This window comes from Gallus gallus, chromosome 2 (assembly GCF_016699485.2).
Source record: "Gallus gallus isolate bGalGal1 chromosome 2, bGalGal1.mat.broiler.GRCg7b, whole genome shotgun sequence".
In the NCBI taxonomy this organism is placed as follows: domain Eukaryota; kingdom Metazoa; phylum Chordata; class Aves; order Galliformes; family Phasianidae; genus Gallus; species Gallus gallus.
The window spans coordinates 130,562,776-130,584,314 of NC_052533.1; the positions used below are offsets into that span (position 1 = coordinate 130,562,776).

The following is a 21,539-nucleotide window of genomic DNA, read 5'->3' on the forward strand; positions in this document are numbered from 1 at the left end:
TTTTTATATTTCTTCTATTACATATTCAGTTAAGCATGAGAGTATAGCTAACTGATGCTGAAGAGAATGGTCACTCATTCTCCATTCTTATCTTTCAGAAGCACTGTCCAGTTCTGGTAAGACTCTCTTCTCTCAGGAGACTGTTTCAGCAGTCAGAACTCTAAAAGTTCAGCTGTACTTGGTTTGAAGGCAGTAACTGCATGTTTACTTACGCAACTATGTATGAAGTATGTGTGTTGATCATTTTTTTGACTTAATTAAACTGGCAAAGGTATGCCTTACTGATGTAAGCAGAGTGCACGTTTACGGCAGTGTATAGCAGAGTGATATAAGCAGTGGTTGAAAGGGTTGAGGTTCTGCATGTGGTAAGCTGTCCTTTGTGGATATTTGAACAACTGCAACTGCATTTTCATGTGTATTGTTCATGGACAAGTTCCTTGTTAGGAACTATGATTTGTGTTTTGGGTATGCTGGTATACCTTGGAAGAAGAGGCCTTTTGACATACTTTCAGAAGAACAAAGTTTCAAAACACAAGTTTCTCTAAAAGGAGAATCTTAAGTATCTTAAGTTAAACAATTAGTATGTAAATCCTCAGTTTGATTTAATTACATTAAAGATTAAAACTCTTATGTTCTAAATGGTCAAATCAAATATAACTGCTGTAAAATCAAGCTGAAAAGTATTCACACGGTCATGCGGCTTACTGAATATTTTCTCAGCTGTATTGGTTTGGAATAGTATAATGTCTCTAATCCCATGATATTTCAAACTTGACTAGCTCTTTGAATTTTTGTTTGGTAGACTGTTTCAAGTCCCTCAGCAGAAAAAGCTAATCTCTGCATATGGCTCTGCATATTCTTTGCTTCAGTCTATACCAGCCACTGCTCAGTTTTAACAGTCAGGGCTTTAGTTATTTTTGTCTCTGCTTGTGTTCTTCTTGAAGCAGGATATAACTAGAGGGACAACAGAGGATTCTTCAAGAATACTTTCTCACTACCCAAAGTAGTTGCTTTCAGTATCCAGGAAACTGGGTTCTGATACAGTGTTACAATGAGAGAGAGGGTACAGTAAATAAAGCATACTGCAAACTAAGGTAGGTATGCCTGCTTTAATCCTGGGCAGGAAACCTAGATCACTACAGTTCAAGTGTTCTGGCAACTTCTGTGTAGGGGTGTGATCTGTATTGGAATTTTGATAACCTTGTCTTGCACCATAAGGACTTGAATGCAGGAGAATTTGTCCAACTTGTCAGTGGACACTGCTCAGTCTTTGCCAAGAACAGAGATTCTGAAGCCTCTCTTGCAAGCCTGTGTTAGTCATTTACCTCTACTCTGTGAAGAATTCCTCCTTTCATCTGCTAGGAATTTACTTTGCTGTGCCTTGTAGCTGATAATTTTCATTCTTTTTACATCTATTCAGCTAGCACAGTACAGAAATTGGGTTCTCTATTAGCATTTTCTCCTATAGGCTAAATAAAACCAGATGCCTTACTTAATCCTTGTGAATGGTGTTTCCATCCTGAAACGGATGACCTGATGACCCTCCACTGGGCTCTGTCCAGTGTATCAATGTTTGCTTTGCTCTGAAGTTGACAGAAGTGACCACAACACTGCACATAGAGCTTCACAACTTCTGACAGAGGAATAATAATTTCCCTTTGCTATTTGTCATTGCTCTTTCATCTGTCACCTGGAATGTGATTAGCATTGTCACAAGAAGACACTGTTAAGCATGTCTGCCGGGATGCTAGATTCAACCTATTCCTGGCCCTTAGTCCTCTTCTGCAAAGCTACTGTCTAGCCAGCTAACCCTAAGCCTGCACTGTCATGTGGAACTACTCCATCCCACTTGGGTCTGTTACTGCAGCTTCTTGATGTACCTTTGATTAGCAGCCGTTGCCCTTCTCTTCAGTGTATGAACTGCTTTCCCTAGGTTTTTGTCCCTCCTCTAAGCTTGATAAGGGTGTATTCTGTCTCATCATTCAAGGCACTAATTAGTAGATAAAGCAGTATAGGGTCTAATAGTGACTCCTGAGAATTACTCCTGGTTAAACTTGAATCAGTATCTTCAACCCTTTGAGCCCAGTAGTCCAGGCAGTTTTTCAGCCTTGGTCTCCACACATTGAACTCATAACTGATTTGACTGCAAAGTATGCTACAGGTTTATTTCAAAAATCTGTCCAGTATGATGACTATGAGAGTGCAGTTTCATATATGAAAGACCTTTTGACATACACCGAATAAATAGCATATAAAATACTAATTAAGTATGGTGAAGAAGAATGAAAGCTCAAAATAGAATGATGCAAAAAGCGTCTTTTGGAATCATCATGTTAATGGACAGTCAGCATAGAGAACAGAAGAAAATCACAGGTTTATTGAACTTTGTAAAACAGAATGAAGGATTAATTCAGTTACAAAGAAGGAAACTTGATGGAATAAGATATAAACAGAATATGAGTAAAACCATCTGTAGAAGCAGAGGGACCTTCTAATTAATGAGGCTACTACCATTTCAAATAGCCATCTCAAACCTTGTAGGGCCAAAATGGTAGCTGTTTTTAAGGTATATATCAATTGGGTTGAATGAAGTAGTAATTTTGTCTACTGTAAAGCAAAAAAGAATAATGTTGACCTGAACTGCAAGTGTTTTGTAAGAGGCCACGTACTGTAGGTGAACTGTTGAATTTGTACATCAAGGTAGTTGAAAGGTTAGTTTCTTTCTGTGAAAAGGTGTAGTGATGAGTAGGTAACATTCAAACCATTTTGTCTTCTGGTTTACTCATACATGCTTTACTCAGAATACTAGTATGGTTTCTGTACTTAAAATATATACTAGACTTGAGAGGATCGATCATTTTATTCTCAGCCTTTAATTTTCCTCTTTATAGCCTGACATTATGACATTCTTTTTGTGATGCTTGTAATTATGTAGTTGCATACTGTTGGCATGCAGGCTTTTTTCACAGGACAGATGTGGGAAACCCTAGTGTACTGTGACTGTGTTCAACAGGTTCAGGATGTCATAGTAATATTACTGGATGCTTGAATAAGTATCCTCGTTTCTTCCAGGTCAGAATTTTTTTCTAGAATAACTTGTGCACACTGTTTTGAAGATGCGAACTTTCCCATGTCACGTGACATGCCAGGCTTACTGGTCCTGTTTCTTAGTGATCAGAGGAGTTCATAGGTGCAGCTTGGTGATAGAGCATGCATTTGCAGGCTAAAGGCAAGATAACATTGCCTATAAAATTGTCAGCATTCAAGTAGGTGAAACGGCAGCTTTATAATGATGTTAGGAATTGAGTTGGGTTTTTTGTTTGGTTGGTTGTTTTTTTTTTTTGAGGGAGGGGTGGAGGTGAAGAGTCTCTTGAAACCATCATATACCTATGGCCCATTTTAAGTTACACCACTTATTTGCCAGGGACTAAGTGTGAAGAAGCAATACGGCTTAAGGGTCATCACTGTCATTCTGAAAAGCAAGAAGTTCACAAGTTGATGGGAAGAATGACGTAAATACATAATGAAGCACTGTGCAAAATAAGTGACTGAACTATGCTATCATTTGTATGCTTGACAGGAATGCTACTAAAGCTTTGCATTTAACTACTTCACTCTGAAAATACACAAACCAATACAATTAACAATATGTATTTTTGTTTAAGAGAACAGAAAGTGATGGGACTAAAATGAGTGCTAGTAGTTTAGGTGATTTAGTAATAAATCTGGATGTCACAAATACTCCTTTTTTCCTTGCCTTGCAGTTGCATGGGTAGAGTGAACCATTGCTGCTCAAGACAGGTGTACTTGTATCCTGTACTCAGGACAGTGGCGAGTATCTTGCCAAACTCCCTGTAGTAGGGGCAGGTAGATGGGGAGCTGCTGGACTTGTTGTCTTCCTTTGCACCGTGGTAGGATCTCTGGAAGTTTTTAGTATGCTTTTACTACGTGGGACATTCATTTAATCTGTTCACTAGCTGTTTTAAGATGCTTTCATACAAATGATGGTTTTTTTGAGTCTTTCTCAAAACCAGGTTGTCTGTTGCAGTTGCATCAAAATGACTGTTGTAGTCCTTTAGCCACCTTGTTGCACTCAAAGTAGCATATTGTAGAACTTTCTGACTAAAGGCTTCCTGGCTGTATACATCCTTCCAAAATGGAGGTGGCATTTGGAGTGAATGTACTGATAGATGAGCAGCTTATGAAGGCTTGTGGGTGAATGGAATGTACAGGGCAGTGATACTGTGGAGATGGTACTGGGGAGTTGATAAACTTTGGTTCTGCTATCTTAGCTATCTTCACTGTTAAGAGGAGTCAGAACCTACTTAGAAGCCTGAGGTTTTGCTTCTAGTTATTCTTTTGAGGGCAGACTGGATTCAAAGGATTCATTAAATCTGTGTGTAAAGAAGGTTTGAGAGGGTGTTGGGATGAAGAGTTTAGGCGAAGGCATGCAACTCTGACTAATGTGAGGCCTGCTCCAAAAGTGATGCCTCCTATTTTGTGATGCTAACCCACAACATCCGAGGCGGATGTTGATAGTATGGTACTAGAGGTTATGGGTGGTGCATTTCAGCACTGGTGTCTGTGGATCACCTCTGCTGGTACGCATTTTTACAACCATGGCAAGCAGGCTCTTGTGGCTTACAAAAATGCACACCTAATGGTGGTGACTACGTTGAAAAATAGTGTTTTGCAGTTGAGGATTTTCTCTATCAAATACTGTTATTGTGCTCTTTGTTTCTTCTGTAGTTTCTATGGAAGTAAATATGAGGCATTACTTCTGAAGCAACCTACGTAATTTAGCATCCTGATACTAGTAACTTTATGTGCTACTTTATCAGCTATACATTCATAATAAAGCAGTGAGATATATCAGACTGCTGGTGCCATTAGTGTTTACTTTGTTACTTTGTGTCTCCTCACAAGTCTAAAATCACTTCCATGTCCACTGTCCTTGCAGAAACAAACATCTTTTAGCACTTCTTGTTTGTTTGTTATCAAAGCCCATTTTTCCTTCATTATTTTCCTGCATTTTTTTCTTACCTTTTTTACTTTTCTTCAACTGTCAGTGGAATTATTGTCTTCCTGTCTCCATATTCAGGTAGTATCAGTGGCTGAGTATCACCGCAGGATCGATGCTCTAAATAGTGAAGAACTGCGCACACTCTGCAGACGTCTCCAGGTGCCCTCTTCAGTAGTTTAAAACCCATCTCCAGATAACTTTGTAGTGTCTTTGATCAGGGCAAGTCCCACTCTTAAGGCGGGTTTGTCTTGTCTACAAACAACACTACAAGGATCCAGCAGAAAATTCCTTTGTTTTGGATGTATTTAATTATGTAATGCTTTGATGAAATGCAGTAACTTTATGATGAAATTATTCCTTTTGACTCTCTCAAACAGGAATTTTCTGTCAGAATTCAAAAAATTATTGGTAGTACTACTTGACTTGGTGTGATGATGTCTCTTAACTTCCACTTTGTACTGGTGTGTTGTGTTAGATAGCTTTCCTAAAAAGAATGCAAAACAGGTGAAGAATACAAAAGTTTATTACCTGGTTGCGTGGGTGTTTAATTTTATATAGAAATTATTCATCAAGAATCTCACAGTGCTTGGCAAGTATGAAGCTTCACAACTTCTGTAGAACAGGTAAGTATTTTTTCCCTTATGCGAGCAGGTAACTGGAGGCTGTTTGAGGTGTCAAAGGCTGTACAAATGGTGCATGTAACTGAACTTTCTCATCCAGTAACAGTATCTCAGTTCACTTTTTTGGAGGCTTACTGATATGGACTTCAATTGATTTTTGCATTCTCTTTAGGTGCTTCTTAGTTCTCTGATACTTAAAATTCTGAATTGATCCATACATGACATGTAACTTACTGATTGAAAACATAACTTGCAGCTCCTTACAAGTATGAAATATTTTGCTTTGCTGTAGTAATTGGCTGCTGAATGTGTAGCAAGTTTCCTGTTTCTTTTTGACTTCGATCTTGGGTTTTTTCACCCATTATGTAATTATATGTAAGAAAATCTTAGCCTTTTATTTCACTGTAGTTAATAATTGTAGCTTATAAGCTGTAAGATTCTAGAAATTGATAGTGAGCACAAATCCAGAAATTGTATTTCTATAGGAATATCAAAAACTCTGCAGAGAATGTTTAATTCCCACTGGAGGGGAGGAACAGTTTTTTCTGGCAAATGGTGGTGGGCTATTCGTGTATTTATATCCTTGAAATGCAACAGTTCTTTCCGAATAACTTTTACCTGGGGTCTCCAATTCAAAATGTAAACTGACACAAAATCTGATGCAGTGGCCTTGAGCAAGGTCTGCGTGCTTCAAACAGTCTGCTCTGAAGCCATCTGAGTCTTTGTGTGGTATAGGCTGCCTGACAGGTTACTAACCACAGCTGCTCCTGGAATGGCATTGTGGGTCAGTTTGCTTAGTGGAAATTGAGGAGGAAGTAAGCTCCCCAAGTTTCAGAACTACACTGTGTTTTGTCACAGATCCTTTCCAACAGATACAGTTCTATGTGCACTTCTGTGCACATTTTGTTTAGTGTATCTTAATCAGTACTAAAAAATAACATAGGGAATAAGCTTTCTCCTATACTCTTGAACAATGCTGAGACTTCATAGAGTTGAAGCAGTGGTGTATGAGAGGCACGTAAGGTAGAAAATGGTTGGGCTTTCAAATAATGTTTTCTATAGATAACACTCCAAAGCTGTATCTATATTATCTCTTTGTATTTAATACGTATAATGTGTATAAGTGCAGACACTTCTTCTAATGAGACAGAAATGAGTGGATAGTTTACCTAGAAATGCTCAACTTTCTGTGGAAAAATTGGAAGGCCTTCATTTTTAGCTTGCTTGATTCTTGCTTTCATTAAGTGCACCATTTCTTGACTTAAGAATAATACTGTAACAAAGTTATTGTATGGATATACTTTGTACATACGTATTTTTAAGTAACAGCAGTGTAATAGGAACTTTTTTGTAGTTCTTGAGGGAAAGAAAAAAAGGATAATTTGGGGTTGGACATTTTTCTGTGATTTTTCTCCCTCTTCTCCATGAATCTGTATTTAAGTATTCCTATCTGCATTCCAGCAGTTTTTTCTTCAATCTTACTTTTCTTTTGTTAACTAGAAGTTCATTTATCAAAAAATTTACAAAGGTTATCATGGTGGTATGTGAAATAGCACTGTTGTCCTGTATGCTTCTAATACGAGCTGTATGACAAACCCTGGTTTATTGTTTTGGAAGTCGCAAGTATTTCCTTCAAATTCAGGATTCAAATAACTTAGTCTGACCTTCAGTGAAACTTGGTTCAGGTTGATAAATTTTCCAGGTATTATCATTCTTGTTAAGGTTTCTTTTTTTTGTAGCTTTGAGAGCTTTATCAGTAAGTCTGCTGCAGTGGCTTAAGTTGCTAACTTCCTTACCTCTCTGCCCTATCCTTTTGTCAGACTTCGCTATCTCCACAGTAAGTTTTAACCATCTTTGTAGCAAGACTTAGAATCGAACAGTTTTCCTTTTATTAGTTGGTCTATTTCTTGATGCGTGACATTTTAGCTTGAAAGTCTTAATGAATGGGAGCTGAGGTAAGAACCTGCTGTGATCTGATGAGTTCTGTGGCCTTCTGCCACTTCCAGTAAGTGGTAATCAACAGATGAAGAGGGTAGGTATATGGGACAGCTATTTTAGACTACTACGGGAACATTAGATAATGTGTCTGTGCCAGATCTCTGAAGATCATTATGCAGCATAAGTATTGCTGCTACTTCCTTCTCCTCGCTCCTGTCTACTATCAGTTTTCTTCTTTTTCCCATAAGTACTCCAGTAGATCACCTCATTTAGCAGCAGTGTTCTTAGGACTCTATTCAGATGCTTTACTCAAGTTAACTGACAGCAGTCTTTTAGATATGTGGCAGAAACATGGAAACTTTCACAAGTACTTTGAAAGTATTGATGCAGAAACTAATGAGAAATTAGGATGAAGTTTCAGTTCCTTTTCTGTGTCTCAGTATTTTGAAGTACACTTTACGTGGATGATATGATGAAATTGAAATGCAAGCATGTGTCTTTACTTTAGAAAAGCATCTGAAGTCCTTCAACTGTCTGAGGGTTTTTTTGTTTGACTGTTTTAGCATGAAACCATGGCTTTTTTCTTAGTGTCTGTAATTTAATGTTAGTATATTAAATACTGACTTGCTACTGAAAGCAGCAGAAGTCTTGATCGGGCCAAAGTAATGGATTTCTTAACTTCCAAAGGATTTACATAGCTGTAAATTGGTAGCTGCATGATGTTACATCTATAGGATGTATCCTCCCTTTAACAGAATTGCAAATACTTACTTTCCTGTGTCATTTTTGTTTGTTTGTTTTGTAGATAACAACAAGAGAAGATATCAATTCAAAACAGGCAACAAACATCAAAACAGACCTGGAGCCTGAGGCATTCCGGCCAAATCTTAGCGATCCCAGTGAATTGCTTCAGCCAGAGCAAATAGAAAAGGTATTTACTTAGATATGTAGATACATACGTAGGCTTGGGTTTTTTGGCTTTTTTTTTTAAGTATTGTATACTATCAGAAGTGCTATGACGCAGTGTGAAACACACAAAGCAATTTAAGAATTTGTGATACAAATGAGTAAGCACAAGCAATTCATGGATAAAACTTTGCCAACATCATGTACATCATGCCAACGCTAGTCTGTGTCTTTGCTCTTGTTTCATTGTGCATTGACACCAGCTTAGTGATCACTGCAATTCTCACTATCCAGTTCAAAGTCATCCTCTTGGGTGCATTTATTGAATGCTTAGATCAGGGCTTTTGGTGTTCAAAGGTATGAGAACAGGAGAGCAAGCATCCTCTGTTCTTCATCTACTTACTTGTGGACTTCAGTGATCTAGTACCCCAGTGCTGAAGTGTATTATTATGCAAGGACAACTCTTTACTGTCTTTAGATAACCTTGAGACCTTACCAAGCATGTTCTGTTTGGTTAATCATTCTTCACCTATGGATCAGTGGTAGAGGTAAGAAAAGAAACCTGCTTGAGACCAGAGGTAGAAAATGCACACGTGAAATCTTAGAGTTTGTCTGACATTTTAAACTAACTGTTAAGGCTGCTTGCAGTAGCTCAGAATGTAATCAGCCTTCATTTACATATTGCATGTTCTTACAAATGGTAGAAATGAGTAAAAGGATTGTCAATATCTTGTTAACAGCTCACAAAGTCTCTTCCACCACGGACCATTGGATATCCATGGACTCTTGCGTACAGTACTGCAAAGCATGGCATGAGTTTGAAGACTCTGTATCGAACTATGCTGGGATTAGATACACCTGTGTTGTTGGTTATCAAGGACAGTGATGGGCAGGTAGGAAAATGTTTGCATGGAAGCTGAGACCTGTGCAGAAAACTGAGAAGTATAAAGGCAAGGAGGAAAAAGTGTGTGCATTGAGATAGCTTCCTTCCTAGTAGTTATTATGAGGCTTTCTAAAATACGATTTGTTAAGAAACAAGTTCTTTGACATATTTCATTTATAGAAAGTAACTTTAACACTAGTAGTTCACTATCAATCTGTATGAGTCTTACAATGTTACTGAGTTTACTCTTAATGTATTTTTTATAACATACTTAAAGCATTAGAAATAGTCTCCAAAAACTTCTCATGCCAGAAGTTGAGTAGGAATGTCTTTGCCAGCTACTGCTATTACTGACTGGTACATTCTGTGTCTGCAGAACCTCTCTCCCTTATAAGGGCTGCAGGATCTTTGCTGCATAACGTTATATTCCTTGATTCTCTGGCTGGGGTGTAAATTTGAAAGAGTAGATTACATCTCACAATTTGAGTAGCAGACATCCTCTCTTAAGGATTCTATTAAAATATGAACATATTACAGGCAGCCTGAGTGAGACTGGCTCTTTCTGAATGTCTGGTGCTCTCTTATGGAAATGACAGAACCACTCTAAAATCTAACATCTCCTTTACTTACCTGTCCCACTTTGGTAACCACTGTTTTTATTTTCAGGAAGCATGGGCTCATATCACCTCATATCATTCAGGGGGGCTGAAAACTGTAAATAAAGGGTATGTTTTCTAATCTGAGTCCCAACTCACATTTTTTTTCCCTTTCATTTTTTGCTTTGGGGATCCCATACTTTATAAAAATAAAAAATAAAAAATCCTAAATCTCTGCTAATGTCAAAGTGTTCTTTAAAAGAGAATTTCCTATTATCTTTTAATAAAGACTGTTCAGTAGGACTTTTAAGTATCTCAGCAGACCTCTAAGCACTTACTTTTTTGGTTACTTCTCTTCTTTTTCCCTTGTTAGCTTCTCAAGATTAATTTATGAATCCTGAAAGATATCTACTTCCAAGTACTCATTTATCTGTTCCAGAAAGAAAGTGTCTTTTTTCTGATAAATGTCTTGTCACCACAATGTAGTATTGCCCCTATTGCTGAAACTATTCAGATGACCTTCCATATATGAATATCTCAACTTGAATGTAGAAGGTGTTAAGATCCAGAGACTGTGATAGTTTGAAGCTTCATGTAAAATAAGAAATAACTGGAATGGTTCAATCTCTTCCTGTTAACTGTGAAGCTGATGGAAAAATTTCATGTACCAGTTATTCAAATATGGACTTCTCTTTATTTGAACAACCCATTTTTGTTTTCTTCATGAATCAGTCTTTCTTCATTCGAATCGAGTATGGATCTTTACTGTGAAAGATACTTTGAGTTTAATTACCTGCACACAGTAAATGCATTCTGAGGTCACAAGGTCTTTGACAGAGAATTACACCCAGATTTTTGAAGCTCCAGTCTACCATCCCGTACACTTGAAAACAAAAAGGAAGTAATCTCTTATATTTTGCTGTTTAGAAACAATCTCTTATACATAATACATCAGTCAATTTCTAGACTTTCCTATGATTACATATAGAAAGGTAAACTTTGGGTTAGACTTCTTAAAATACAGAGTAGTTGTTTGTGCAGAACTCCTGCAATAGATAGAATACACTACAGCAATTACACGTAATTTGACTTTTTAATCTCTAACAATAAGCTGAACAGGTAGTAAAGATGAGGTAAAAATGAGGTACTGTGTTGAAGTCCAGATTCTGTTGAGTCAGAAAACATAAATGAAGTCAGGATGATTGAAGAGCTAAGTTTCTTGTGATGCTGAAGGAACAAAAAAAATATATAAAAAATGTTAGTAAACAGATGTACTCATAGAAATTGTATGATTGGAATAGTCAAATAGCTTGTTTTTAAGGCTTATTTCTGATATTTGATCAGTGGTCTCTGAAGGTCATTCTTAAAGTTCTGATGGAAAACCTGATTTTATAAAGAAATTAAGTCTTTAGCTAGGACTGTGTAAATCCATGTGTAAAAGGATCCCCTTTCCCAGCCTTTATTCAGACTTTTCAGTAGTACCCAAAGTACTAACTTAGAGTGACTGACTGCTGTCAATTTAAATTATTATTGAATCTGAATTGTTCTGTGAAATCATACTTAATACACATTACAGCTAAGCCAAGGGTTTTTTTTAGTAAAACAATTTTAGAGAGTCATAGAATTACCAGTGTTGGAAAAGACTTCCAAGATCATGTGGTCCATCCACCAGTCAACAGAGTTAGTATTCCTTTATAGTACACCAACTACTGCTTCATTTTATTTATATCTGAAATCAAACAGCAGTTCTAATCACTTAGTCTGTAACTTCAGAATCTTCATAAGCTGCAGAGGGAGAGAGCACTGCATGTCTTCGTAGCACTGAACTGAATGTGTGATTGTTTAAGCCAGTTGATTTTCCATTAATGTCACACAACTAACAGTGGTTCTCGATCCGTTTAATTCCTAATTTGATTTTCTTCTCTCTGTCTGAAAAGCACTTCCCTAACTGTTGTGCCAGAATTGAGAGATGCACTTTTCTCATCTCCTTTATTTTTTTTCTCTTGGTCCTTCCATTTGATCTCTTCATGTTTTGCACACCGTTTGCCACAACACCTGTAGTAGATGTTGTACTTGATTAACTCTCATGTTAACTTTCTCTGACCTAGGAGGCTATCTGTGCTATCAAAGCAAAGCTGTAGATCTTAGTATTGGGAAATAATGACAAGCCTTCAAGTCTACCTCATAACAACCAACCAAATTAAAAAAAAAAAAAAAAAAAAACACTCTCTTCTGGAAAGCAACAGGAAAATTATTTAAAGGATTCATTCATTTTGGTCTAATTTGATTGATTTGTCCACAAAGCAAAACATAACTGATGGTTTCTTTATCTTACTAGGGAAAAATCGTGGGAAAAATGCAGAAGTTGTCAAAACATTTTTTTCTACTGTGTGTTTAGTGAAATGCATATCTATACCAAAGAAATACTGAGCTAGTCCTTCTATGAGCTTGCACTGAAATTTCTTCCACGTTCTTGCACTGTGGGGGGAAAAAAAAATCACTTCAGAGGTACAGAAATTTGTACTTCTTACTTCTTTCCATGGAACTTCAGGGTTTCTGGCTGAGTTTAACGATACATTTGAAACTGGTATACGTCTTTGAAAAGTGAGTGCGCTTAGCTGACTATAATACTTTATTTCATCTGCTTGCTAAGTAAGTTTAAAGTAATTTGTATTCTTACAAAGAATCTTATTTTAGCATGTAAGTATTGCTCACAAGTATTGCCCAAGGTAAGGTGTCTGTTCAACGTAGCAACATTCTTAAAAAATGAGGAGGTTTCTTTGGATGCTATGGCATTAAGGAAGTTCAGCATGTAAATATTACTTCTCTTCTGCTCCATAATATTGGGATGTCTACACTGATTGCAGGAGATCAGTGTATGAATTCAACCAAAAGGATTCAGAAAACGTCATGATTGCTCTCAGTCAGACTTAAGGCACAGTCTGATGTGCATTGTCAGGACTTTTCAAAGAAAACTCTCTCTGATAGTCTTCTAAAGAATAGGAAATATTGTCTCGTAAATGGCCAGTGGAAGACTGTGTATTGAGTGGAGGGGGATGTTTTGTTGCTTTTGGCTGTTTATTTCAACTGGAATTATGAAGCTTCTGAACAAGAATTTTCCTGGACCATGTAAAATTGCTAAGAAATAAATGGATTTTATAAGAGCAAGTTGATCTGAACTAATAATTTATAATTGAGCCAACTTTAAAACAGTCTTAAATAGGTGCTTGTTAGCTGTATATAATCCTTGAGTTCCTGCTCTGAAATTTGTAACTTAGTTCCTGCTCATATTGTTTCATGTTTCTTAATGACTACTATAGAGCTCAGTGTGGAACGGAGTGCTTGGAAAACCTGTCTGTTGGTTCTGCAGCTTCTTAGGATGGGCAGAAAAAACAGTTTGTTTTACATCCTGAACATAAGATGTATGTTCAGGACGTGAGCTTCAGTGCCTCACTCTCATCAGTGCTTTGCTTCTCTAAGATACACTGTGTAACAGAAATAAAAAATACAGACTTTTTTTCATTTCCTCTTATATAAACCAATGAGATGATTGGACTGCTTTGGTGTTTGCATCTGTTCTGCTCTCATAGATGTTGAAACAAGTTTCCTGCTAGCAACAGAAATACTAATTCGGTGCTTTGTGAAGTGCACTTGATTTTTGCATAGTTATGACAGGTGTTTTTCTATTTATTCTTTTTTTTTGAGAAATTAATAGTGTTTAAATCAAATTTTTTAAATCTAATGGTCAGTTCTCAGACATTCTTTTAACTACTGTTGGAATGTTCTTATTGCTAAATATTCATTGTATTTTTTTACTGTCTAAAAAGGCTTCAGTTTAAGTCAGTTTCTACTGTAAGACAGGACAACTGTTGCTAGCTTATTTGGTTTAGAAGGAATAAGTTGCACAAAGAATAAAACTCAGTTTCAGCTATGAAGTTGCTGGAAGTATCATAGCTGAAGTGAAAGAGGAAGTACGCTTGAAGTAACAGAACACTAAGTTTTTAAGTATGTATATTCTTTCTGAGAATTTCCGAATTTAGTTTTTATCCCTTTGATTTTTATGTCGACTTCTGAGTGAGCGGAAGTCCTCTTCCGTGTGTACTGCTGCATACCACAGTGTAAATCAGTGCACTCAGAAGCATGATAATATGGAAGGTTTATACTCCTGTGTTAAACTAAAAATCTGGTAACATTTACAATCTGACTGATCTGTTTATCTGTTATTACCAATCATTAGAGACCCTCAGATGCTCTATAGTCTTTAAGTATTTTCTTTCATGTTTGCTTACAGATTTTTGGTGCGCTAGCATCGGAACCATTTAAAGTGAGTGACGGATTTTATGGCACTGGGGAGACCTTTCTGTTCACTTTTTCTCCAGATTTTGAGGTAAGAAGCTATAACTTGCTATGCATTGATCTTCCTACTTCCCAACCTTCCATATGCATTATCTCTTAAGATACTATCTGAGTAAGTTTAAGTAAATCAGAAAAATTCTAGGAGCTGGCATAGGAAATACCACCATATGAGCTTTTCCACAGAATCAGTGTGCAGTAAATGTAGTGTTTGCATAGTGAAACTGACTGTGCTATTCTGAATATTTTTCTATCATTTAAAATTACGCCAGATGTCTGTCTGAAAAGTTGAAAGTGACTTCATTTTAAAGCTTTTCTCTTAAGTGTATTTTTTTTAATTTTTCATTGAAGCGTTAGTGCTAAAGGAAGAGTTACTTTAGAGTGGTGTTATTTAAATAGTATGAAACTTAAGGAGAATTTAGTACTATTTCTGTGTCTGCATATACCTGTTTCCAGAATTTCTCTGGTTACATTTTATAACTTCATTAAATTACCATTTAATATCTTTGTTGGTGTTTGGTTGTCCTTATGTCTAAATAGAAAGATTACTTATTTTCATATTACTATATTATGTATTTTTGGTCTGTTTTTTTATTAGGTTTTCAAATGGACAGGAGACAACATGTTCTTCATCAAAGGCGACATGGATTCCCTTGCTTTTGGTGGAGGAGGGTGGGTTATAATTTGTCATTAGGAAGAATCTCAGCTGTCTGTGTGCATCTTTGTACCTTTTAAAAAGAATTCAGAATTTATTTCAATTTGACATCTCAGTGCTCAAAAGTTATCATTTGAGAATGATTTAGTATGTCTTATGCTTAACTTGTAATGTCTAGTAGACTTCGGACTTCTGTCATCAGCGCAGTTGACACCAAGTTTCAACCATAGAAGGCTATCACACCCTGTATGCTCTAATTACATGTCTCCTGGTATACTCCAGATGGACACAAGTTACTTAAGTTTCTGATGGCATGTGAATGTAAGAAATACCTACAGCTAGAAGGAGCTTGAATGTAAATTGTACTATCCCAAGACATGTGAGCATCTTCAGGAAATAATGATGTCTCATTCCTTCTTTCAGCATTCTTCTCACTACTATTATGCCAGATTCTTAATACAAAATGAAGGGACTGAAAGCTGCAGAGTTCTGGTTAACTTTTCATTCTGATTATTCAGGAAAAAGTATTCCCGAAATAAGGAGGAAAAATCTTTGCAGCTTTAAATTTATCAACAGCTAGGCAGTACTTGTGTTGAAAAAGAATTCTATGATTTTTTGTTTGTTTGTTTCTAAATTATGAATGAGGAAAAAAAAATGCATTCAAAAGTTTGATGTTAACTCCCTCAATTTTTTGCTTTAATATGTTGTCTGTCTTGCAGTGGGGAATTTGCTCTTTGGCTCGATGGGGATCTCTACCATGGAAGAAGTCATTCATGTAAAACATTTGGGAACCATACGCTTTCTAAGAGAGAAGACTTCATTATTCAAGACATAGAAATTTGGGCTTTTGAATGAGTTGTAAATGAAAACTGTTTCTACAGGGTATTGTCCCAAACCTGAAATTAATCAAAGCAGCTTGAAATCCCTATGAGCAATATAATGCACCAGTTTACCTTTTTTTTTTTTTGTAGTTTTCAGCATGGCCACTTAGTTATTTTGCGGTAGTGGACTTATTCCATGCTTCCTTGTCTGTAATATGCTGTCTTACTTTTTTGAAGCTGTAGAAACGCAAAATACAGACTGTGGACTGAAAAAGAACATCAGTTACTTCGATCCTTGCAGTCTATGGAACTTTATCATCCTTTTTACAGTTGCCTCCCAGGTTTCCCACACACATCTTTCTGTAATCCTGCTGGGGGCTGCTTCATTGAATATAGGTTATTATTTTTGTATTTAAATTTTATCTGTGAATGAAGTTGCCCTCTATGATCCTACGGAAGTAGAAAGCTGCGTGTAGGTACTTGGAAGTAGTACTGCAGTGATTGGTCTGGACCAAGGATGGATATATTATTATGGTGCCACAGATGAGAAGCCTAGCATTCCTCCTTTGACACATACTAGTACGCTCATGGTTGAGTTAAAAGATATCCAAAGTCAACAGTGCCACTTGTTTTGGTTTTTCTTTTTTTTCACATTAAGAAAGTGACTTAAACAATGTGTTTTAGCTGCATGATGACTGTATTAGTGGTTTACACATGCTGTTAATGATCTGCAGGTTTGGGACAATTACTGACAATATTGAGCTACATGGCAAAGACTTAGAAAATAACAAGGGAATGTAAGAATGTAATAGTTCCACAAAACTAAAAGGCTAAGGCAAGTGAAACTCAAGACAATTTGTAGCTATAGTAGGGCATTAAAAGTACAAAGATTATGAAACAAATGCATCTTTCAACATAGTGTCAGATATATACTGTTTTACTGTTGTAGCCGTGTAGCACATCAACTCCAAGAATATAGCTTATTCCTGTCCAAAGAAAAAATAATTGTGATGTTTTGAGTGGGTCTATGTTGTAAATTTACAGTTAGCACCAGCTCTGATTAAAATGAGACAATGTACCATAGGTAGACAATATTGTAATTCAGTAGACTTGTGGAATATGCAAACTTACTGTCATGTGACCTCAAAAAATGACAGACTAGTACACAGTTCCAGTAGCTCTTGTCCACTTTTGTAGGAAAATTGATAAGCCATTGTGGCAATAACAGCTCAACAAAATTGTTTGTTTAAAAGCTTTTATTCTATGTTCTGCAAAAAAGGTAAAAAAGAAAAAAAAAGAAAAAAATTGCTGTTAAGTGTGACAGTGACTGACTTTGTGCTGAAATTTCAGCTATTTCAGATAAACATTGTATATTATCTTGTAAATTAATGTTTAAAGTAGTTTTGTTATTATAGAAAAGTGTTGATTGACGGGTTGCTTATAGCACTTTAAATTATTCTAGAAATGGAATAAAGGCCAAATAAGTTGGCTTAAGTAGATGTAGTTGTATATTTCAAAATATTTAGATATTTGGAAAGTTTTAAAAACTTATTTGAAGACAGTTTACTGCTATGGTAATGAGAAAGGGCAGATGGTTCATCTTATAATATGCTAATGCTCTATATGAATAGAAATACAGGGCTTTGTTTCCTGTCTCTGTGTATAGCTCTTTATCCTTATTAGAACTTAGTACAATGTGTAGACTAAATGTTTACAAAATAAGGAAGTGTAAATAAACTAAAATGGCTTTTCTCCCTTTGGTCTTCCACAGCAGTATTATTGTCTTTGTGGAGTTAAGACTGATCATTGCAAAAAGAGAATCCTGTAATGGATTTTAAATACAGTCACAGTGATGTATAGCAAATAAATCTAAATCTATGTAAAAATAAACTTGAGTTGGGGTTTATTTAGAAGTTGGAGTACACTTAGAAGCACAAATGTGGGTTATTATTGTTACTTGCTCAACTTCAATGGATGCATAGAATTCAGTTGCTCACCCTTAAGCACTAATGGTCATTTCTTACTCTTTTGATGTGCGATAAGTATTTAGAAAATGTCTGGTCAAATGCTGCAAGAGTGTGGAAGAGGGGGAACAAACATAAATGCAGCTGGTTTTGTTTTATCAGGAATCTGTACCTTTCTTAATGTCCTTTCTAGTAACATCAGAAGAGAAATGGCTACTGGTAGTATCAGAATTGTAGGGGTTAGAAGGGACTTCTGGAGTTCTTGGCTTTGCAATTAACTCAGCTAAGTAATACTGTCAACACAATTTCAGTCTACATTTCTGTAAAGCCCTGTGAGGCAATATTGATTCAGAAGGCAATACTGGTTGAGCCAGATCCCCTCTTTCCATGCCTGAACTGCTGCTTGTTCATCTGCTGCATGCATAAGATTGCATAGAACACACCTGAAATATTCGGGGGGGGGGGGGGGGGGTAAAAGAGAGACTTTCAGGGTGGTCCCCCTTCAATTTTTTTTCATTTTGGAAAGCCCAATGGGAAGTGGTGAGATTGAAATACGCTGCTGTCAGCCATTTTCAAGAAAACAATAAAAGCTTTACATTATCCTTGCTGGCGTAATACACTGACTCAAGTGCTCAGTCTCTATCCAAGTTCCGTATTGCAAATAAACCTCATGTTAGATTTTAAAACCTGCTGTAAAGAAGTAATTTTTTAGAGTTTAGTTCTTTAAAGACAAAAGCACAGCAAATCAAATTGCTGAAATGTTTGTATCTTGAACGAGTATTGGAAAAAGGCTCATAGTGAAATAAAAAAACAGTATAATAAGCAGTACAACAGCAATTGTATTTGCATAAATGTGAAATTAAAGAAGAAATTAATTTGAGTTGAAGTATAAATGAGTATAGTTAGATATATCTAGTAATGAATGACCATGAATTTTCTTAATTAAAAGTGCAGTTACGACTTCTATATGATACATATAAAAGACTTTATAACTATTCATGTACCTCCTCCTCCTGATTCAATAGGAATTTTTACAGTGTGATTCCTTTCTGTCTTTCCTGGCAAGATTTTATTCTGTTATTCTTTAGAATTGATCTTTGACATATGTTGAAGGCACTGTGAGCTACGTTTTGAAAGAGCTTTGTGCTAGGAAACTGTGTCTCAGTATACTGCACCTGGATTTATTCATTGACTGGCTTGACGTTTTAGTGAAATACCTGGAATACTTACCAACAGCTTGTCCATACTATTCTTTGATCAATGGTAACATCTCACTGCAAATATACTTTCTACTACTGCTGATTTTATTTCAGTAGCCTAACTTTAAAAAAAGTGCTCTGTAATACTGAACTCTGGCTCTAAAAGAATGTTTTAAAGAAGGAATTGCTGCCATGGAGGAGGGAGCTAATTTGCAGTGGATGGGATGGCATCCACTAAATCATCCACTCTCTCAAAGCAACTGTATCAACTGTTGCAAGAAAGAACACAAAGATGTGAAAAACAAACTTACTTTGATACAAATTCCATTTAAGCATGAAAGCTACATTCCAAAGAAGAAGAAATACAAAGCTTAAGGATCTTACAGGAGAGAAGGCAAGTTTTTTGATACCAGGGAAGGCACTTTATTTTCATAGCACAACACTTAAAACAGCAACATAAACATCAAACAGAAGAATAAGGGAGGAGTTTTTTTTACTAGAAGGACATTTCGAGTAAAGAAAAAATGATAGGTAAATAGATTTATTTGGAAAATGCGCAGCTGTAAGCTACCATGACAGTAACTGTGTTGTACACTCTTCATGTGAAAGGCTGATGGTTGTGGAAACGTTAGCATCTCACAGTCAGTTTGAGAAACTCTTTTTGAAGCAAGTCAGAAATAGGAAAACAAGTCATAAAATTTACCAAGACTACTTCAATCAGGGAGTTTCTGACTCCTATCTTACTATCTAGAATTTATGTTGAATATTTAAATTCAGCAGAGATCCTGCTAGTAACAATTGTAATATATTAGAAGAGTTACACTGGGAGAATTATGGAGTATTCAATTTTTTTTATGAGTTCAGCTTTATTTTCTTCAGATCTTCAGATCAGCACAGAAATTTGTCAAAATGTATGTAAATACTTTCTAATGAAACACTTAACATAAGACACTTGCGTATGTCAGTAATTGTTGGTATTTACAGTTTTCATGCAAGAGAAGTACTGAATTTGTATGTTCTAGATAGCTTTGTGTCATGCCTTTTGCAAGAAGTTAAATGATGGGAGACAGTGTTAGGCAAATATTAGTCATATTACTTATGTGATTTTTTTTTTAATCCAATTGGAAATGAATATCTTGAGTCCAGGTCAGATGTATGTCTCAATTCGCTGTATAAGGGGAGAGTACTTAAAGGTCAGAGACCTACATCTGCTTGTGATGCAGTCACCTCAGCCTCTTTTTGCCAGTTGAGGTGCAGCAAAGCAGAGGTGGCTTTCATGTAGATGGCTGTTATGTGAGGAAAAATTCATAGAAATAATTGCTGCTTTTTATTTAACAATTTCTTCACTGAAAGCAGCCTTCAACAAGTAGAAGCGTAAGAGCTTCTCCAGCTTCCATATCCCTGTTGAACAGGTGGAAGTGGTGAAAAACTAGTTTACAGTTTCTGCAAGGTGTTTTTGTATGGATGCTGGGTGGCTTAAGGCATAGATCAGGTTATCTGATTCCTACTTCATCAGTACACCAGATTATTCCGGATGTTTCCCTGGAGGTGCAGTATAGACTTTATATCAAAGCACCTGTTCTTACTACATGCCGTAACTATGCATATATTGAAATGCACTTGGTGGCATGCCATGTTTAAGTTTCAGTACAAAAATACATTTTTTTCTACTGTCTAAGGGCACTGAATGAAGGAAAATGCATATAATTCCATACATGGTGATGAGGTGCTCTTGGGCTTTAAATTACACATGAGGCTAACACTGAAAAAAGTATCTATGATGAAGCTAATCTCTGTTGTGTTGTCTTATAATAGGATGGAATTTCTTGTGATCAGAAATATGATGTGATTCAATTAACATTTCACAGAATCATAGCATAGGTGAGGTTGACGGGCCCAGGCCCATGCGCACATCACTTCTGAAGGTCTCCAATGAAGAGACCCCTCGGCCTCTGGACAACCTGTTCTACCTTGGGGATGTATTCTTTGTACAAGTATCTAATATTCCAACTGTCTCCATGTTCCTTGAAATCTTCTGATGCTTTGGATAGAGAAATCTCCATAGGAAAATACTTTAACAGTCTGTAAACAGGAGAAGGTACTTGTACTTCAAAGTAACCTATTGCTGTTTTAGGATGAACATGTATTTATTTGGTTCCTTCTCCCAAACACTAGAAAAGAAATATTTTATTTATAATTCGTATATTCCTTTGATAAGCAGACTTTCTGAAAACAGTTTAGAAAGCTGTAAGGGTAAGGCAAGAATATGCCAATATCTAAATATTACATTTTGAAGTCCGTTTTGCAGATCTATTTGAGTAGTCCGAGAGATCTCGAGAGACTATAAATGCTAAAAGAAGTGCTATTGAATTCTTCTAGTAATGTTTTTTCTTCCTTATATTCACAACACGTAACTGAGCCTAAAATACTATTTTATGCCAACTTTCAATAAACACATAGTAACCTTTTCTTATAACTCGTATGTTCCTTGGAGGTTCAAAGTGGAGTACCTGTAGTCTTATGATATGTTAGCAGTGCTTGTTTGATGACAGTCAGGGTCTTCATGCAACCTTCTGCAGGA

At 36.3% G+C, this 21,539-nt stretch overlaps 1 protein-coding gene across 29 annotated transcripts in view; it reads left to right on the forward strand.

The window, feature by feature from the left end:
• Positions 1 to 17,685, forward strand: part of OXR1 (oxidation resistance 1) — a 245,380-nt gene extending 227,695 nt beyond the window's left edge. For 24 of the 29 annotated variants that reach the window (XM_046928711.1, XM_046928728.1, XM_046928745.1 and 21 more), the window contains 6 exons: positions 5,102 to 5,182; positions 8,387 to 8,512; positions 9,228 to 9,380; positions 14,258 to 14,353; positions 14,918 to 14,991; positions 15,694 to 17,685. In XM_046928711.1, the coding sequence (XP_046784667.1) occupies positions 5,102 to 5,182; positions 8,387 to 8,512; positions 9,228 to 9,380; positions 14,258 to 14,353; positions 14,918 to 14,991; positions 15,694 to 15,829 (666 nt within the window). In that variant the 3' untranslated portion in view covers positions 15,830 to 17,685. Of the gene's footprint in view, positions 1 to 5,101; positions 5,183 to 8,386; positions 8,513 to 9,227; positions 9,381 to 10,036; positions 10,096 to 14,257; positions 14,354 to 14,917; positions 14,992 to 15,693 lie in introns of those variants that run through there. The other 5 variants (XM_040695425.2, XM_040695427.2, XM_040695435.2 and 2 more) reach the window with 3 other exon arrangements.
• The last annotated feature ends 3,854 nt before the right edge of the window (positions 17,686 to 21,539 follow it).